We start from the raw sequence: 16,845 nt of genomic DNA, 5'->3' as shown, positions 1-16,845 counted from the left end.
TTGGCCTGAAGCACCCGTTCCAGGCCGTGCCAGTTCACTCTTATTCTGGCTGAGGTTTTGAGGTTTTGAATTCCTCCCACCGCCCATGTCCAGCAGGGATTGGGACACCGGGGTGACAGCAGAGCCAGCAGAGCCCCAGCTCTGCACGGACTCACTGCAGCCTGCCCCAGCTCTGGCAAGCCCAGCACAGAGCCTGGACGAGACCCTTCATTACCACATGGCTGGAAACCCGAGTGGAAAAAGTGTTCTCGTAAATCCTGTCAGGAAAACCAGCCCAAAAGCAGAGAATTCCAGTGAAACCCTCGGGGGCCATGAGGAGTTCACAGCATGGACGGATCCGATCCTGGTGTGCCTTGGAGCCTTCTCGGGGCTCTGCACAGCGCCTGCCCTGAGGCCACGGAATGCCAAGATCTGGCACTGTCCCCGGGGTGGCACCTGCCCGCCCTCAGCCATGGGCTTTGGAATTCTGCCCCTGGGACGGGCAGGCTGGAGGTTAATCAGGAAAACTTTCCCACCAGGAGCACGGGGCGGCCATGGACGGCTCACCGGGGAGGGAGGGTGGAATCTCTGCTCCTCAAGGCTTTTCTCCAGGATTTATTGACTGGACTCGAGTCTGCAGCTCCTCCGTGGAGACACGGCAGGAACTCGGGGTCTGCTCCTGACTGGGCACTGCAGGGTGAGCAGTGAATGCTCCTCTGCAGCTCCTGCTCTCCTGAGCTGGTCACAGCTCCCCAGCTCCCTGCATGGAGTTCCAGTGGCACCTTGAACCTGGGAATGCTCAACTGTGCCTGACTTCTCCAGCAACTTCTCCTGGACAGTAAATCCTTGGAGCACAGAACTCCACTTATACTCACTCCTGAGTCCCATTAGTTAAAAGAACTAAATGCAATTTTAAAATTATTTTTTATAGATTTGACTTTAAATTCTTGAACAAAACTGTCCCAGCTGTAAAAAGAAGGAGGGTCTTACCTGCCACTGAGCTCTTGTGTGCTTCACTGGGATTGCACCAACCTAAGGATGCTGCTGTGTCCCAATCACTGTCATGGCAACACTCTCAAACTGTCAGTTTGTGTCCTTAAATACATTCCTCCAACAGCCTGATGTGCTCACGAGCCTCGGTTTTCAAATCAAAGTTTATTAAAATGTCAAGAACAGAAACCTTACAGTTCCACATGGAAAGGGAGGGCGTACATGGGACAGGCCTGGAGTAACAAAGGCAGTAATGCTGCAGGGAGGGCAGGATGGACAGACAGCCGGGGAGGACTCACAGCCCCCGTGGATCCCTCCAGGGCTGGGCTGGGGGAGCACAGGAGGAACTGCCAGGTCTGGAGGGGCAGAGGATGACCCAGGCAGCTCTGGAGGAACAGGTTTTGGTTTTTACAGCCCCATCAAGCCCCAAGGGCCCTTCTGAGACCCCAACTTGGTGCAGCAGCAGCACCGTGGCTCCTGAGGGCTCGGGGACTTTGTGCTCAGCTCTGTTCTCACATCACAAACTCCTCATTTCCAGCAATCATCAGCAAAGAGCAGATGGAAGGTTTAATACTGAGTCCTTAATTGCCCCTTCTGCTAAAAATTAAATATTGGATTCATCTGAATATTCGAGACAGACACATAAATACAAAAGCAGGTACATAGTAAAAAACATTGAACTTCTCAAGCACACCACTCAGGCCAGCCCTACAGAGGGCCTGCTTCTCATCCCAGCTTAGCACAGCCATGAAATTCCATCCTCCTGCCCCTCAGAGACCCAGGAGAGCTCTGGGTGCTGTGCACGTGGCTGAAGCCCTTCCCGGGCTGGGCTTTCCTGCTTTTCCAGTCAGGAATCAGCTGAAGGCACAGGAGCCACCACTGCTGCTTGGGATGAGTCCTGAACATCCTTCACCCCACAGAGGATCCTGCAGGGTTCAACCACGCTGATGCAAGGGGGAGGAAACTGTGAGTAACTCAGGGCTCCCTCAGCCTTTTCCTGGCACGCAGGGGCAGCCAGAGCTCCAGGGAAGTGCCTTACCATGGGATTTCTCCTTCTTTGTGCATAGGCACCCTGATTGCTGGAGATTAAGTCAAATGGACAGCACTGGATTACTCCTAAGACAAGCTTAACACAAAATACAACCTGCAATTCAATACATTAACAATAAACAGATCGCCACAGCCTGGGAAAGCACAGGGTGTCCTCTGCCTGCAGCCAGGCCCTGCTGTGCAGCCTCACCAAGGGAAGAGTCAAAGGTCCTGCTACTGACTCTGCAGGAACAAAACCGGGTGAAACGCTGGAGAAACGAGCCCAGCCTGCCATGAAATGAGAGGATGTTCCAGCCTGGAGCTGCAAGCTGAGCCAGGGCAGGCTGCTCCCATCCCTTTGAGCTCCACACCAAAGCTGCTTTAATCGAGTTCTAGGAGAAATCAAACAAAGCCTCCTGTGCCCTCAGGGCCCTGCTGCCCCCAGCAATCCCAGCCCAATCCCTGCTCCCTGGCCTTGGTGGCCCCAGCAGCAGGAATTCACCCCATCCACAGCCACTGCAACTGTGAGCGCCCAGGGCAGCGTGGGCACAACATGCCCAGCCCAGCCCCATCCCTGCCCTGTCCAGGGCTCTGCTGGGCTCCCCAAGGTGACTCCAGAACCCACAGAGCTCTCATGAATCAGGGAGCAGCAAACAAAGGGGAGAGAGGAAATTAATGCTGGAGTGGAGATAATCTCCCCTTTATCTCACTGCTCTGCTGGGCCAGCTCACATTTTCCACTGGAAGGCATTTCACTTAAGAGATGATGAGGGGAGATTAACCAAAGTTTTTATGCATCATCTGAATCCTGGGTTTCAAAAGGCCTCAATTAATATTGGTCAGCAATTAATTATCCTTTAGCAAGGGGCTGTAGCTCTGGTTCCCAGCGGAAATCCAGGGTGGCTGTGGAGGTGACTCCGTGTGCAAATTTCATATTAAAGTTGGGATTTATTCCCACTCGTGGCCTCTGGATCAGGCTGGGCTCCTGCGCACACCATCACCTGTAATCCCTCTGGGATTTCAGAGGGCATTTCTGTGGTTAATGCAGGAGGCACCCGAGTCCAATTTCCTCTGTGATTATGAGGACAACAGCAACAACATTTGTCACCAAAATAAGCAAGCAAGACACTCATGGAAGAAACCCAGAGCCATTTTACAGAGCACATTTTCCCCCCTCTCATTTAAACAGCCAGAAGTCAAATATTTCTACAAAATTCAGGATAAACTTTACAGCTATGTTAGAAACCTGTATCTGAACCAATGCTGGACCAATCCATGGTGACATCAGACCTGCTTTGTAAAAGGCCCAAAAAAAATCCTGTTTTATACAGATCTCTTCTTGCCCCAGTCTGTGCAGGCAGACCTGTAACTCAGATCAGACACATTGCAAAATTTAACAAATCAAACATCTAAAAGCCTCCAGTGCTGCTTGTGCTGTGCTGCACAGAACAGCTGCAGTCCAGACTCAGCCAGAGGATTTCCCAAAGTCCTGTGTGACCAGGAGCACATCCACCAGGAGAGTCCTCCTCACACTCCAGATGTTTAAGAAGGCAATTCCTGGTTTCTGGAAGGGAACTCCCCCAACCATCCCTTCATCTGCATTCAGCAGCAGCAGTAGCGGCCTCTGGGATCTGTTGTGGTGGCACTGGGTCCCCTCAGCTCCAGGAGTGGTGACCAGCTGTGCCAAAGCAGGAGAGGCTGGCAGAGGTCTCTGGGGAACGAGCCTTGGCAGAGGAGGAGCATGGACATTCCTGGTGGGTGTTTGATCCAGTCAGTTCCCCCGGTGGATCAGGGCACTCCCACAGAAGTTTGCAGGACTAAAGCAAAACCATCCTCAAGTCCATCCCAGTCAGTCCTTCCCACAGCCACATCCAGCTTGTTTGTCTTTCATAGATAAAAAACAAGGAAAAAAAAGATTTCCATAGGAAACTGATTATCACTTTCTCCCCTCCCCCTCTAATATTTTGGCACAAATGCATAAGATATTCACTGCAGATATAAAGAAACAGATAATTGGACAGCACTGACAAAGTTATGAGACTTATTTGGCAAATGTGAACCATAAAAACAAGTGCTAAGGGGTTTTTTCCAGTTGTGGAAATTGTTTGCCACGACAGTTGCTGCAGGGATAAAAAATATTAAACAGTCTGGAGCATGTATGTTTAAAATGAACATTTTATAATACAAGTAAATACACACTCTCCCAATTTCTCCAGGCAAAAACACATCTTAGAGCATTTTCATCAGCTGGAACAGTTTCACACAGAGGGCTGGTTGTGTCTGAGATGTCCTGGCTGCTGCATGTGACAGCACAGGATCCCCCTCCAGGGGCGCTCCACAGCCAGGCCTGGACATTCCCCCCCTGCTGCACCTGGACACGGAGCCCTCGGGCTTTGGAGAGGCAGAGACTGGGAAAGCACAGCCCAGGGCTGCTGTGGTTAATGCAGAGACTGCAGAGAATGAGCCTGAGCTGCTCCAGGCAGGGCTCCCCACGGGACAATTCTCCCTCTGGGAGCAGCTCCAGTCAAAAATGCTGCAGCAACACCACAAAGAGCCTCCAAGTGGGCTTTTGCTCCATGTGAACCCAGGCTGATCCATGAGGGCATCATCCCTCGGGCACCAGGCAAGGCTCTGCCTCCTTGCTGCAAGTCCAGTGTGGGAAATTCCTTCCTTTTCGGAACATTCCTGGGGAATTCCTTCTTCTGGGTGTTTGAAATGCCTCCTTCCCCCTGGTGCTGCAGTACCGGTGTGGATCAGGTGGGTGGTGCAGGAATGCACGGGCAGGAGCCATCCTGGAGCCCCACAGGCTCTGGTGTTCCTGGGGTGCTGCAGAGCCTGGAGTGTGTGAGGGAAGGGGAAGTTCCCTGGCAGCTGGGATGGCTCCTGTGCCACACACAGCCTGGAGGCAGGAGAGCACTGCCTGCTCTCCACTGGAACAACATCCAGCTCTTCATCCTCACCAACTCCAGCTCCAAACTCCAGCTGCAGCCCGACCAAAGTGCCGACAGTTTCAGTGGAAGTGGCTTAAATGGGTATTTAAAAACAACAACAAAACAAAGAAAACCCACTTCTTTTTTTTGTTTTTGAAGCAGATTTTTTTCTCATCGCTTGAATAACTGGGGAGTTGTTTACTATGCCTTTGCTAAGGGTGCTGCAGAGTCCTTGTTCCCCAGGGGCCCCAGGAGGGTTTCCTTAGGAGACGCTGGAGCAGCGGATGCTGGGGGAGCCCATCTGTGTCAGGACCTTGTCCAGCCACTGCAGGGGCCCGTTGAGGTGCAGCTCGATCCAGCAGGGAGTGCTGGTCACCGTCTGCCTCCTGCCAGGGAAGAGCACACACCACCAATGTGACTGACAGAACTCAACAGAACAGGCTTCCCAGCTCCTGAGCTGCTTCCACAACCACCCTGGCCAAAGGAATGGCTCTCCTCTGCAACAGCCTCTGCCCTGCACTGCTGGTTCCTTTTAAAAACCCACCTTGTCCCTCCGTATTTGTTATGATCCCACAGGAGCAGCTTGCTATTTACTGCTCCGATTCCTGGGAACAGGCAGCTCATTCCATGAAGGGACAGAAGGTGTTGATCTAAGCAAAAGCCATTTTTCCTTTGCAGACCTTTCCTAGTTAGACAGCAAGGCCCATGTTCACCAAACATGTTCAGTTTCCCCATGCACAAGACAAGGATATTCACTTTTTACTGTACCCTTGGGTTTTAGTAGAATGTGGAAGTGCTGGGAAGAGCTGACCCCAAGCCCTGCAGACCCTTCCTGCATCCAGGGGCCCTGCTGGGCCAGAGCTCAGCTGCTCTGACCTTCCCCTGCACAAATCCCTCTTCCCCTCCTGTCGCTCTCCCTGAGCATCTCCAGAAGGCAAAGCACAGAGATGGGGGGGAAATAAAAGGAAAGGGAGACCAAGACATGGAGCCAGGGGCTCTCCCTCCTCTGCTGAGGCATGGCTGAGGTCTTGTTCCAGGCAGGGACAGCTGCTGTGGAGGAGGGAGATTATAAAGCAGGAGAAACAGCCTGGAAACAGCCTCGCTTTACACCCCCACTTCCCTTGGAATCTGGTGATGGGAGGGAGAACCTGAAATCTGTGGGACCAGGGACAAACCAGAGGTGAAAAGGGGACTGACTCTGCTTGGGGGGCTGCCCTGAGCTCCCACCACCATCCCTGTCCCTGTCCATCACAGACTGCTCATGGAATTGGCTTCTCCCCCTTCTGCACCAAATCCTTGGCACAGAGGAGCACTGAACACCCCCATGCAGACTGCTCAAAGGTGAACCAGGGATCAGGGAATGGCCCTCTGGATGCTCCACAGGAACATCTCCATCTCTGCATCAGATGGAGAGCTCTGTGGCACGGAGAGGCAGCCCCGGCCCCGCGGGGATCCCTGGCTTTCCGTAAGTCACGCTCCTCTGCAGCTCATTAGGGCCTGGCTGGGAGCCAGCCCTGAGCTGCTCTGGCCCCAGCTCAGGACGATTTCAAAACAAAATGGACTCCAAACATCTGGAGAAATGAAGAAAGTGGCAGAGCAACGTGCAGGGCCTGGGCCCCAGCTGGTCCTGAGGCCTCTCCCCCTCCTGCAGCAGAGCAGCCCCGGAATGGCAGCGACCCCACAGAGCTTTGAGTGAGGCCACAGCTCTAAAGGGTGCAGAGTTCAATATCTACACATTACCCTGGGCTTAAATCCTCACCAGCTTTCCCTCTCAGAAAACAACACCCATTTTCCACTGAATTGCATTTCCCCTGCTTGTACCAGGAGCAGAGCCTGGGGTGATCCCCGAGCCAATCCCAAGAGCCATGACCCATCCCTGTTCCTGAGCGGGCTGAGCCCCCTGCAGACAGCACTGGCAGCTCTGCAGGGCTCTCCCAGGCGGGAGCTGAGGAGCAGCAGCCCAGGAGGCCCCACCTGTACTCGGCGCCCCAGCCCTTGACGAAGCTCATGCGGATGGTGCACATGCGCGTCAGCTGGTACACGGCCTCGAAGCCCTGGTTCACCGACTGCGCCAGCAGCGCCGCGAACTCCTGGTTGTTAAAAATCTTCAGGTTACAGCCTGGGGGAAAGGACACAGCAGGGACACGGCATTGGCTCGATGGCATTGACAATTCTGGCTTTTCAGAGAATTCCAGGCTGCTTTCCCATGTCCTCAGAGCCCAGGGACAGGAATGGAGGTGCCACATCTTCACAGGGAGAAGGAAAAGGGGAGAATTCTGAATGCTGGAGCCCCCCAGCAGGCTGTGACTGGAGAGACCAGGCTTGGAAACCTCCTGTGGAACCTCCTTCTCTCTCCTGGACACCATTTCCTTCCTATTGTAATTTAAAGCCTGACTGACTGAGCGCTCACCAGCAGAGATCCCTGCAGGGCCTGGAGGGGAGGAACGCACAGGCTGAACACAGGAGCAGCTCCCTGTGCTGGACTGACACGGGTCTGTCACAGAACAGGGAAGCTCTGCAGTGAAACCACTCTGACACACCAGGAAGCAGCTCTGAGGGTTAAAGAGTGCCAGGGCTGGTGGCAGGGCTGCTCCTGCTAAAATCCTCTCTCCAGTTTCACTACCATGTGCCAAACACGTTCCCTTCAAAACACAAGTTTTTCCCCTGATGTTTATCCCCAGCTAAACAACTGAGAACAACTTATTCAACTGCTCTTAGGGGAAAAAGGTGAAATATCATAACATCCTTCATAGTTTAGATAAATAAATAAATGCCCCACTCTTTAAAAAGTGTTTCTACATTTGCTTTCTCCCAGATAACCATAAACAAGTTAAACTCTGAAACCAGGCACTCAGCTAAGGCTCATTTGGGATTACAACATGGGCCAAGGCTGAAAAACAACATTTGGAGTGGGATGAATTGTGTTTTGCTAAGAAGCACTTTGTGAGCCTCCTCTCCTGGGCTGGACTCAGCTGGTGTGGAGCAAAGGGTGACCACAGCAGCTGCAGGAAGCACTGCCCACTTCTGGAAGCAGGGAAGAGCCCAGGGCTGCAGTCTCAGGGAGCCTGAAGGGAAGGTTGAAGGGTGGAAGTGTCAGGGCCAGGCTGAGCTCAGGAAAGGAGGAATAAACTCCAGGAGGATCCCAGTGCAGGATCCCAGCCCTTGGGAACACTTGGGATCAGGTGTCTCCACGGGGGAGAGAGGCAATGACTCCATCCTGTCAACGAGGCAGTGAAGAAACTGCTTCAAACCCAGCAAAGATTTGAAGAACAGGCAGCCAAAGACTGTGGCAAAAGTGGGGAGAGCTGGATCCAAAAGCTGCGCCTGAGCTGGGTCTGAGCGGAAATGTGGGCTTTTCATGTCTGCAGATGTTGACTCCAGCCAGGGTGGACTCCTGTGATGTGGTGGGGAATTAAGTCATAATTTGCAGCACTGGCAGCTGCATCTGAGAAAGGAAACCCATTAGGATGGGCCAGAGCTTGGAGCGTATGGATCTCCTCTCAAAAGAAAAGAATTCAAATATTTCTAAACAAAGAAGTTCGGTTTTTAAATATATACAGGCTTTTAACTGTAAAAAAGTCAGCTTGTATAAGCTTAGCTAAATAACCAAATTCCATTTCAAACAGCCTCTCCTCTCTTACCAGCTTTTTGCATTTATCTAACAAAAAAGCCTTTTCTTCCCAAGTAGATGAAATAAATTATCTTGTAACCTTTCAGCAAAAACTTCAGACTGTAACCAGAACAACAACGTGTCTGCAAATGTGATTTCTTTAGAACAAACCAATTCACACAGAGGAAGGGATTTTACTAGAGACCAGAAAAAAGGAACAATTTAAATCTATTACGGGTGAATCTAAATGAAGAGAAATTTCTTACCATTACTTAGAGGCACAAACAAAATTATCAACGTGTCTGTGAGGTAATTACGATACAAAAATGGGCTGATAAAACACTGAAGGAACAAGTGGCAGATTCTGCTCTAAGTTGTGCTTAGATTCTGTTCTGTCGGGTGAACGTAGTGCAACTACTGGAGACTCCACAGCAGCTTCCTTCAGCAGTACCTCCATCCCTAAAGCTATAAAAATGCCCTGCTGGAATTGTTGAGTGGCTACTAAAAGAGTAAAATAGATTTTTCCAGAGAATTTGTGGGCTCCCCTTCCCCGGAAGTGCTTCAGGCCAGGCTGGACGGGGCTCGGAGCAGCACGGGGCAGCGGCGGGTGTGGGAGGGGATGTTCCAACCCAGCCCAACGCGACCCAGTGTAACGCACCGCACCCACGGTACGATTTTACAGCAGCCCCGAGTGCCGCGGAGCAGCGCAGTGCCGGCCGGGGCTGTCCGTGCCCTTACCTGGCGGGATCTTGCACACCGTGGCCGGGTGCCAGCCGTAGCGCTGGTTGCAGTTCGGGGACTGCACGAAGATGGCGCTGTCGCTGAGGCACTCGGCGAACACCTCCCCGCCGATGTAGTACAGCCTCACGCCGCGGCCTGCCACACAGCGAGGGTCAGCGGGGAAACACGGGGAAAACGCCGGGAAAAACACCGGGAAAAACACCGGGAAAAACTGACCCCGGGGATGGGATAGCTCCCTCAGGGAGGGGGAACTGACCCCGGGGATGGGATGGCTCCCTCAGGGAGGGGGGGAAATGCGCCAGGGGCTGGGACGGCTCCCTCAGGGGGAAAACACCGGGGAAAACTGCCCCAGAGGTTGGGACTGCTCCCTCAGGGGGGAAAAACTGATCCTGGGGCTGGGACTGCTCCCTCAGGGGGGACAAACTGACCCTGGGGATGGGACGGCTCCCTGAGGGCGGAAAAATGTGCCAGGGGCTGGGACTGCTCCCTCAAGGGGAAAACATCGAGAAAAACTGACCCTGGGGATGGGACAGCTCCCTCAGGGGGAGAAACACCGGGGGAAACTGCCCCAGAGGTTGGGACTGCTCCCTCAGGGGGGAAATACTGACCCCGAGGATGGGACGGCTCCCTCAGTGGGGAAAACTGCCCCAGGGCTTGGTATAACTTCCTAAAGGGGAAAAAACTCTGGGAAAGCCTGCCCCAGGGGCTGGGACAGCTCCCTGATCCAGCTTTAAACCAGCAGCTCAGATACCAATGATGGAAACTCTGTCCCACTGGACATTCCAATGAACTGCTCCATGGCAGGTGAGCTGAGGGAGGCAGGAGCACCAGCTCCAGTTGGAATTGTAGCTCCAGCCCCAGCCAGGTCCCTCCAAACACATGCACACTGATAGTTTCCATATGAATGTTCTATCAGTTACACATGAAAGCCATCATTTCTATCAGTTAACACATGAAAACCATCATTTCTTCTGAAAGTCATCCCAGCTGGACACAACTGTTTGGAGATTTACTCAATGATTTAGAATGGAATTCCAAGGCACTTCCAAATCCTTGCCTTTTGCTAGAGATGACTTTGTGTACAAGGACACATACATTGCCCATAGGTGTTTACACAAATCATTAAAATCTCAGTTAATAGAGGAACAAAGTTGAAGAATATATTTTGTTGCTCAAATAAACATTTGATGTGGTCTCACATTCCTGTTTGAATGTGCTGCTTTCATCCTTCAACTGAGCAGAAGGAGTCTGCTGCATTTAAAATCTGATTTCTGAATCTTGGTGGGTTCTGGGGATTGGAATATAATAATCTTCAAAACAAGTGAGGAAAGATCTTCCTGTGCAAGAGGGAAGATTCTCCAATTGCTCAGGAAAGGGGAGCAAAATTAGGACAAAAATTGGGTTCATTTTTGATAGGAGTCAGCAGAAAACAGTAAAGAACAAGCAATTGACTTTTAGCAAAATTGCAGAAATTTGGGATGTTCCACTTAGCACAAGTTTCACTGAGAACAAATTGGCTGGGACCTTGGAGGAAAAGTGGAAATTGAGATGACAATCAAGGAGCTCAGTTTCCATTTATAAAAGGTCACTCAGAAAATAAAACAGTGCAGGAGGGGAAAAGAACACAGAAAATGATCCCTGACATCCCTCCAGATACACAGTGCATGAAATGGTTTTAATTCTATGACATGCAGCAATTTTAGCGTTCCTTGGTGCAGTTTTATATTACGATTATGTGTAAAAACACAATTAGCATTGTATGGGGGATCAGCCTGATATTCCCACCCAGGGCTCTAAACCTGCTAACAGAGGGTTTTGTAGAGGGGTGTTTGAGGAGGGGCTTCTGTGAAGGGGTTTTTGTGGAGGGTTTTTGAGGAGGGGTATTTGAGGAGGCGGTTTTTTAGGAGGGTTTCTGAGGAGAGGTTTTGAGGGGGGGTATTTGAGGGGGGGTATTTGAGGAGGGGTTTTGAGGAGGGGTTTTGAGGAGGGGTTTCTGAGCAGGGGTATTTGAGCAGGGGTTTCTGAGCAGGGGTTTCTGAGCAGGGGTACTTGAGCAGGGGTTTCTGAGGAGGGGTTTTGAGCAGGGGTATTTGAGGAGGGGTTTTGAGCAGGGGTTTTGAGCAGGGGTATTTGAGGAGAGGTATTTGAGGAGGGGTTTTGAGCAGGGGTATTTGAGGAGGGGTTTTGAGGAGGGGTTTCTGAGGAGGGGTTTCTGAGGAGGGGTATTTGAGCAGGGGTTTCTGAGGAGGGGTATTTGAGGAGGGGTTTTGAGGAGGGGTATTTGAGGAGGGGTTTTGAGCAGGGGTATTTGAGCAGGGGTTTCTGAGCAGGGGTTTCTGAGCAGGGGTTTTGAGCAGGGGTTTTGAGCAGGGGTTTCTGAGCAGGGGTTTTGAGCAGGGTTTTGAGCAGGGGTATTTGAGCAGGGGTATTTGAGCAGGGGTATTTGAGCAGGGGTATTTGAGCAGGGGTATTTGAGCAGGGGTTTTGAGCAGGGGTTTTTGAGCAGGGGTTTCTGAGCAGGGGTTTTGAGCAGGGGTATTTGAGCAGGGGTATTTGAGCAGGGGTTTTGAGCAGGGGTATTTGAGCAGGGGTGTTTGAGCAGGGGTATTTGAGCAGGGGTATTTGAGCAGGGGTTTTGAGCAGGGGTATTTGAGCAGGGGTTTTGAGCAGGGGTATTTGAGCAGGGTTTGGGGTGTCCCCCTGCCCAGGGGCAGTGAGTTACCGATGTGGCGCCGGGTGAGCTCCACGGCCGCGTTGCGGTTGACGTTGGACAGCAGCCCCAGGCAGAAGCGCTCCGAGTTGGAGGGGTCGGTGAAGCCGTCCACGGTCATGGAGGGCTGCGAGGCGTGGAAGGTCTCCCCCACCCTCTGGTTGAGCTCATAGTAGGATATGGAGCACCAGAAGGCCGGCTCGCAGTAGGTCACGGGCTGCAGGTCTGCACCAAGCAAAAGCCAAATCAGCCACAGCAAGGGAAAGGGGGATGGAAAAAAAACAACCCAGCTGGTTGGAACATTGTTCTGCTTCATTCCTCAGGCTCACTTCAACCAAGGTTTCATTTTAATGGACCACAGCAAGGAGGTGACATCAGCCCTGGAGCTTCTGGCACATGGAGCAATCGCAGACAGTCAAAGGCATTACTCACTTAGCAAGTGGGCTGTCACTGAGCAGCCTCGCACTGGGGGGAAATTAATCAGCTTTACTATGAAATGTGGGATCCCTTTTAGGTAGCCAGCTCCTTAAGGAGACAAAGAAAAGGAAGGAGCAGAAAATCTTGGCAAGCATAAAGCACAAACCTGCTGTCCATAGCACAGGTGTGTGCTGCACTCTAAATCTGTGCACTTGCAATCAATAAATCCAACTTCCCTTCTCACTGACCCTGCTGTGACCTCTCTGGCACTGGTGAAACCAGTAGAGTCTGCAATATGCCCCAAACTGCCTTTAACAGTGGCATCAAAGCGATTTAAAAACCTTCTCCCAGTGCACTGGATCTCAAACCATCACAGGAAAATCCATTTTCCCAGCAGGTGAAGGCTCAGCTCTTCCCCTGGGGTCCTGCTTTGCCTCATGGACTGAAGCCAAGGGCTGAAGCTGAGGAGCAGAGGGAGCTGAGGCAGCCTCAGGAAGGCAGGTGGGCACTCAGACAGCACTGAGTGATTTCACTGCTCCCCCTGAAGCCCAGGAGACTCCAGCAGAGCAAGGCTCAAGGAAAATTTCCTGGAAATGCAGCCCAGGGAGGTGCCCAGCCCTGCTGAGAGCCAAGCTGAGCAGGGACTGCAAACCAGACCCAGCCAATTGCTGAGTGCTGTTCTCCACACCCAGTGCAGGAGAAGGATTCCCTCCAGCCCTCCCCCCAGTTTATCACTTCATCCCCATTCAAACTGTGCTTAAAGACACAACAGAAGAGCTCCCATCTGGCCAAGGAGTTAACATCAAGCAGCAAAAACCAGGTTTTTCCACAGGCTTTCCAATCTGCTGTTCCTGCAGGGCTTAGGAGAATGTGGGGCTTAAGAGATAACTCCAAAAAAAATCCAAGACAGGTTTTGACCACCCCAGCCTCCTCTCACACTGACCAGGGTCTCTGCAGAGGTTTGGGAGTCTTTTCTCACCTGTACCTGTTCCTCCATAACCTTCAGGCACAGGCTGGAGCAGCCAAAAGGCACATTGGCTTCCCCTCCACTGCTGGAAGTGTTCCCAAAGTAGCCATTCATCAGGAAAATCACTTTGGTTTCTGCTTTGTTACAAGCTTTGCTGACAGCAAACAAGGAGTTGAATAGAAGTACATCTGGGGAACTCTGTAATCCTTAGCAGGCTTCAAAATGCATGAAATTTGGAGCTTGCACCCATTCCCAGCTTCTTTTACCTGCCACTTCCTCACATTTGAATTTTACAGCTCAAAGCAAGCCCCTCTCTTGATAGAAACAGATTATTTCACACATCCACGAATGACACAAGTTTACTGTCCCTGCCTGTTTCTCCTGCACGTCCCATTGGTGTTCCCACTGGAAAATGCCACACCAGGCAAGTTTTTCCAGCAGCAGCTGTGGCCACCTCAGGACTGCTGTGGGCTCTGTGGCCCCAGCAGAGTTTGGAGAGAGGCCCAGCAAACACCAGCTCTGCCCAGAGCCTCCCAAGGTGAGTGTACCCACCAAAGAAAACAGATCAGTTCCACATGACTGGGCTCTTACTCCACATCCAAGTGCTTTTCTAATCAAAAGGCTGCTCAGCTCCAGAAAAATCAACTTGTGTTGATCCTTAAGTAATACCCTCAGGTTGGTGCTATTCAAGTTATAAAAACACTGAAACCTCTCCATGGTTTTGTGGTCCTTTCCTTCAGAAACCACCTCCACCTCGCTGGGGCTCAAGGGAACTGTGGATTCCTCACTGAAGGATGTACAGAAATTTTATTTCTGGCTTATCTGCAGCCTGAGGAAAGACACAAACCAACAAATCCTGGTTTGAGGAAAAGCTTGTCTCTAAAAACTGCAACCAAGTTTTTAATGATGCTGCTTTCTCCTGTGATTTGTAGTTTTAAACCTCAGCTTAAGCTGCTGTGGGATGGGCAAGTTCTCTCTTGTGTTAGAGCTGTCCTAAATATTCATTTTCAATTTATGGCTTCAGTGTTTGGGGAAAAGGAAGAGAATGCAGCTCTGCTGAAGCCAAAGAACCCTGTGGGGGTACACAATCAATAAAACAGGATACATGAAACCCAGGCAATTCCTGCCTGAATCACCTCTGCACAATTTCAGCCTTGACTCAGAAACAGCTTTGCTGTCAGAAGTGTCCTCTGGGCCCTGGGACGGTCCCAGTCCTGCATCCTCCCTGCCAGATCAAAGTCCTGGGGAACATCTGCTGCCTGCTCCGCTCCCCCTGTGAGCACAGGAAGCTGCTACCCTGCTTCCAGGGAGCGTGGCTGATCACAGTGTTCCTCACAGCTCAGAGACGTTTCCAGCTCTACCAATCCCAGCCCCTCCTTGGGAACGAGGAGATGCTCCCTTCCCTCTGCAGGCAGGGAAGGCTGGCTGTGCCCTGGGACAAGGGACAGAGGGACATGGATGTGACCAGGGGCCATGTGCTCACTGCTCTGACAGCTCCTGCGTCAAGCATTCAGTGGAGCAATCCCTGACAATGGATTTCCTGTGCTCCAGGGATGGCCCCCTCGAACAACAATGTGTGTGTGACCACAGGGCTGCTCCTCAGCCAGCCTCAACTCCCTGACTTCATTCCCAGTGCCCACAGAATGCTGGCAACTCTCCTTTCATTTTGTTTTTAGTATTTCCCTCAGTTCGTGTTTCAGCAATAGGGAAGAGATCCTTGGATCTTGTGACTTCCACTTAAAGCTTTTGTTTGACAACTGAAAACTTGACAACTGTAATTTGGAACCAAAACTCCAACACTTCCAACTCCAACACAAACTGAAAGGAGAATTTAAAAAAAACCCCAATATGTTACCTTGCAACGCTTTTGTGCCTGGGAATGGAAAGATGAAATTCCCTGAGCTGCTTCCATGCCACATTTCAGCCTGACATGGAAAACCTGCCCTGGGCCTCGAGGTAACCCTGCCCCTGGTGTCACACTTGGTTTGCCTTGTGCTGCTTTATTGCCTCTGAACTCCCTGGAATATGGCCATGGGATTTAGGTCCAAAGTTCAGTTTACACAAAGTGAACTGCCTTAAAAGCTTCAGGTAGCTCTGCTCAAATAAACAAAGCAATCCTGGGACATTGCTTTCTTCATGGCAAAGCCTCCCCTCTGCTCCAGAGCTGAGAAACCCCTCCTTGCACACACTGCTGGGTGGTTGGATTTCTGTTCCATTTTCTCCAGAGATACACACAGGAAGCCTCACTGGACTCCTGCAGAGCAAAGTCCAGCCCTAGACAGTGGGGTTTGCTTATCCTGGAATGACAGGAGTGCTGCAGCAGCTCACCAGCAGCTCCTTCCTGGGCTGTGACCATCAGGCTGAAGGTCTGATTTCCCTGAGAGCAGCTCCTTGCTGCAGATAAACCATTTACAACACTCATGTGATGGCAATTTTGCCCTTGGACACTTTTAAGTGTGGCTCAGCTGCTCTTTCATTTATTATTTCGTAGCTTCCTCAAAGGCAAAACTTTACAATAAAATTAAAAGCAACAAGAAGTTCTTCATTTGTGGAAGCTCCTGCCTGAGAGCAATACATATGGTTTGCAAGAATTCAAAGGCGTTTTTTAATGCTGGTAAATTAAACTGCTTCTCTGCTGTCTGCTCCTCAGACTACAAAGAGACTCCTCATGCTTTACCAGCTTCACCTGCTCCTTTTTTTGTCCCCAGACAGCACCTGAGACATCTGATGTGTTACTAACCAGTGTTCCTGTCAGGGGGTCTGTTTCCTAGAAACTCCCCTCTGCCTTATGGAAGGCAGATACCACTTGCCAGGTTGAGTTTGTTACATGGAATTGGCTTTTATTTTTAGATTGAAAAAAAAGGAAAAATTGCAGGAAAAACTGCAAGAAAATTGCATCAGCTCCCAGGCAGCACACTGGGAAAAATGAAATAAAAATGTCTCAGTCATGCATTTTCTTCTTGGGCTGTAGCAGTTAAAGAAATAAAAGTTTTGGGTCACCATGGCGATATTAAAAAAAAAAAGGGGGGGGGGGGAAGAAATCCTCTGTTCAACAGCCCCAAGATATCCAAAAGTCAGCCAATGACTGACAAATTTTGGAGCAGTGTCAAAGTCCTGTGTGCCAGGATTAAAAGCATATGTAAACTTTATGGCCATGGTTATTCCAGAGGAGTCTCAAGTGGGCTCTGTCTGCTGCCTTAATGAACAGTTGGGGAGCTGATCCTGCAGCCAGGCAGAGCTGCGAGGGATTTTTATGGCACAGCAATTCCAAACAGGGCAGGAGCTCAGAGTGGTGGAGATCAGAATGAAAAGAAAGGGTGGAACTTTTGAGATAGCAGAGGTGTAGAGAGCCACAAAAGCTCTGTGGTGTCTCAGAGGTTCAGCTGCTCTCCCTTCTCCCCAGGGTTCCCCTGTTTCTGTCCCAGGTGTGGGATGAGTCAGTGCCAGCCATGGCCTGACAGAGCCCTTGGGGC

General features: G+C 51.1%; 1 protein-coding gene across 2 annotated transcripts in view; it reads right to left on the bottom strand.

Annotated features, from left to right (window-relative positions):
* Positions 1–1,115: 1,115 nt before the first annotated feature.
* SMAD3 (SMAD family member 3) overlaps positions 1,116–16,845 on the bottom strand; it is a 68,893-nt gene continuing 53,163 nt past the window's right edge. For both annotated transcript variants that reach the window (XM_036389750.1, XM_036389751.1), the window contains exons 6-9: positions 12,001–12,213; positions 9,276–9,413; positions 6,902–7,046; positions 1,116–5,313 (exon numbers count right to left, since the gene is read on the bottom strand). In XM_036389750.1, coding sequence (XP_036245643.1) covers positions 5,190–5,313; positions 6,902–7,046; positions 9,276–9,413; positions 12,001–12,213 — 620 coding nt within the window. In that variant the 3' untranslated portion in view covers positions 1,116–5,189. The remainder of the gene's footprint in view (positions 5,314–6,901; positions 7,047–9,275; positions 9,414–12,000; positions 12,214–16,845) is intronic.

This window comes from Molothrus ater, chromosome 13 (genome assembly GCF_012460135.2).
Source record: "Molothrus ater isolate BHLD 08-10-18 breed brown headed cowbird chromosome 13, BPBGC_Mater_1.1, whole genome shotgun sequence".
In the NCBI taxonomy this organism is placed as follows: domain Eukaryota; kingdom Metazoa; phylum Chordata; class Aves; order Passeriformes; family Icteridae; genus Molothrus; species Molothrus ater.
The sequence above is the reverse complement of the archived record's forward strand: the minus strand, read 5'-3'. Positions and strand labels throughout refer to the sequence as shown.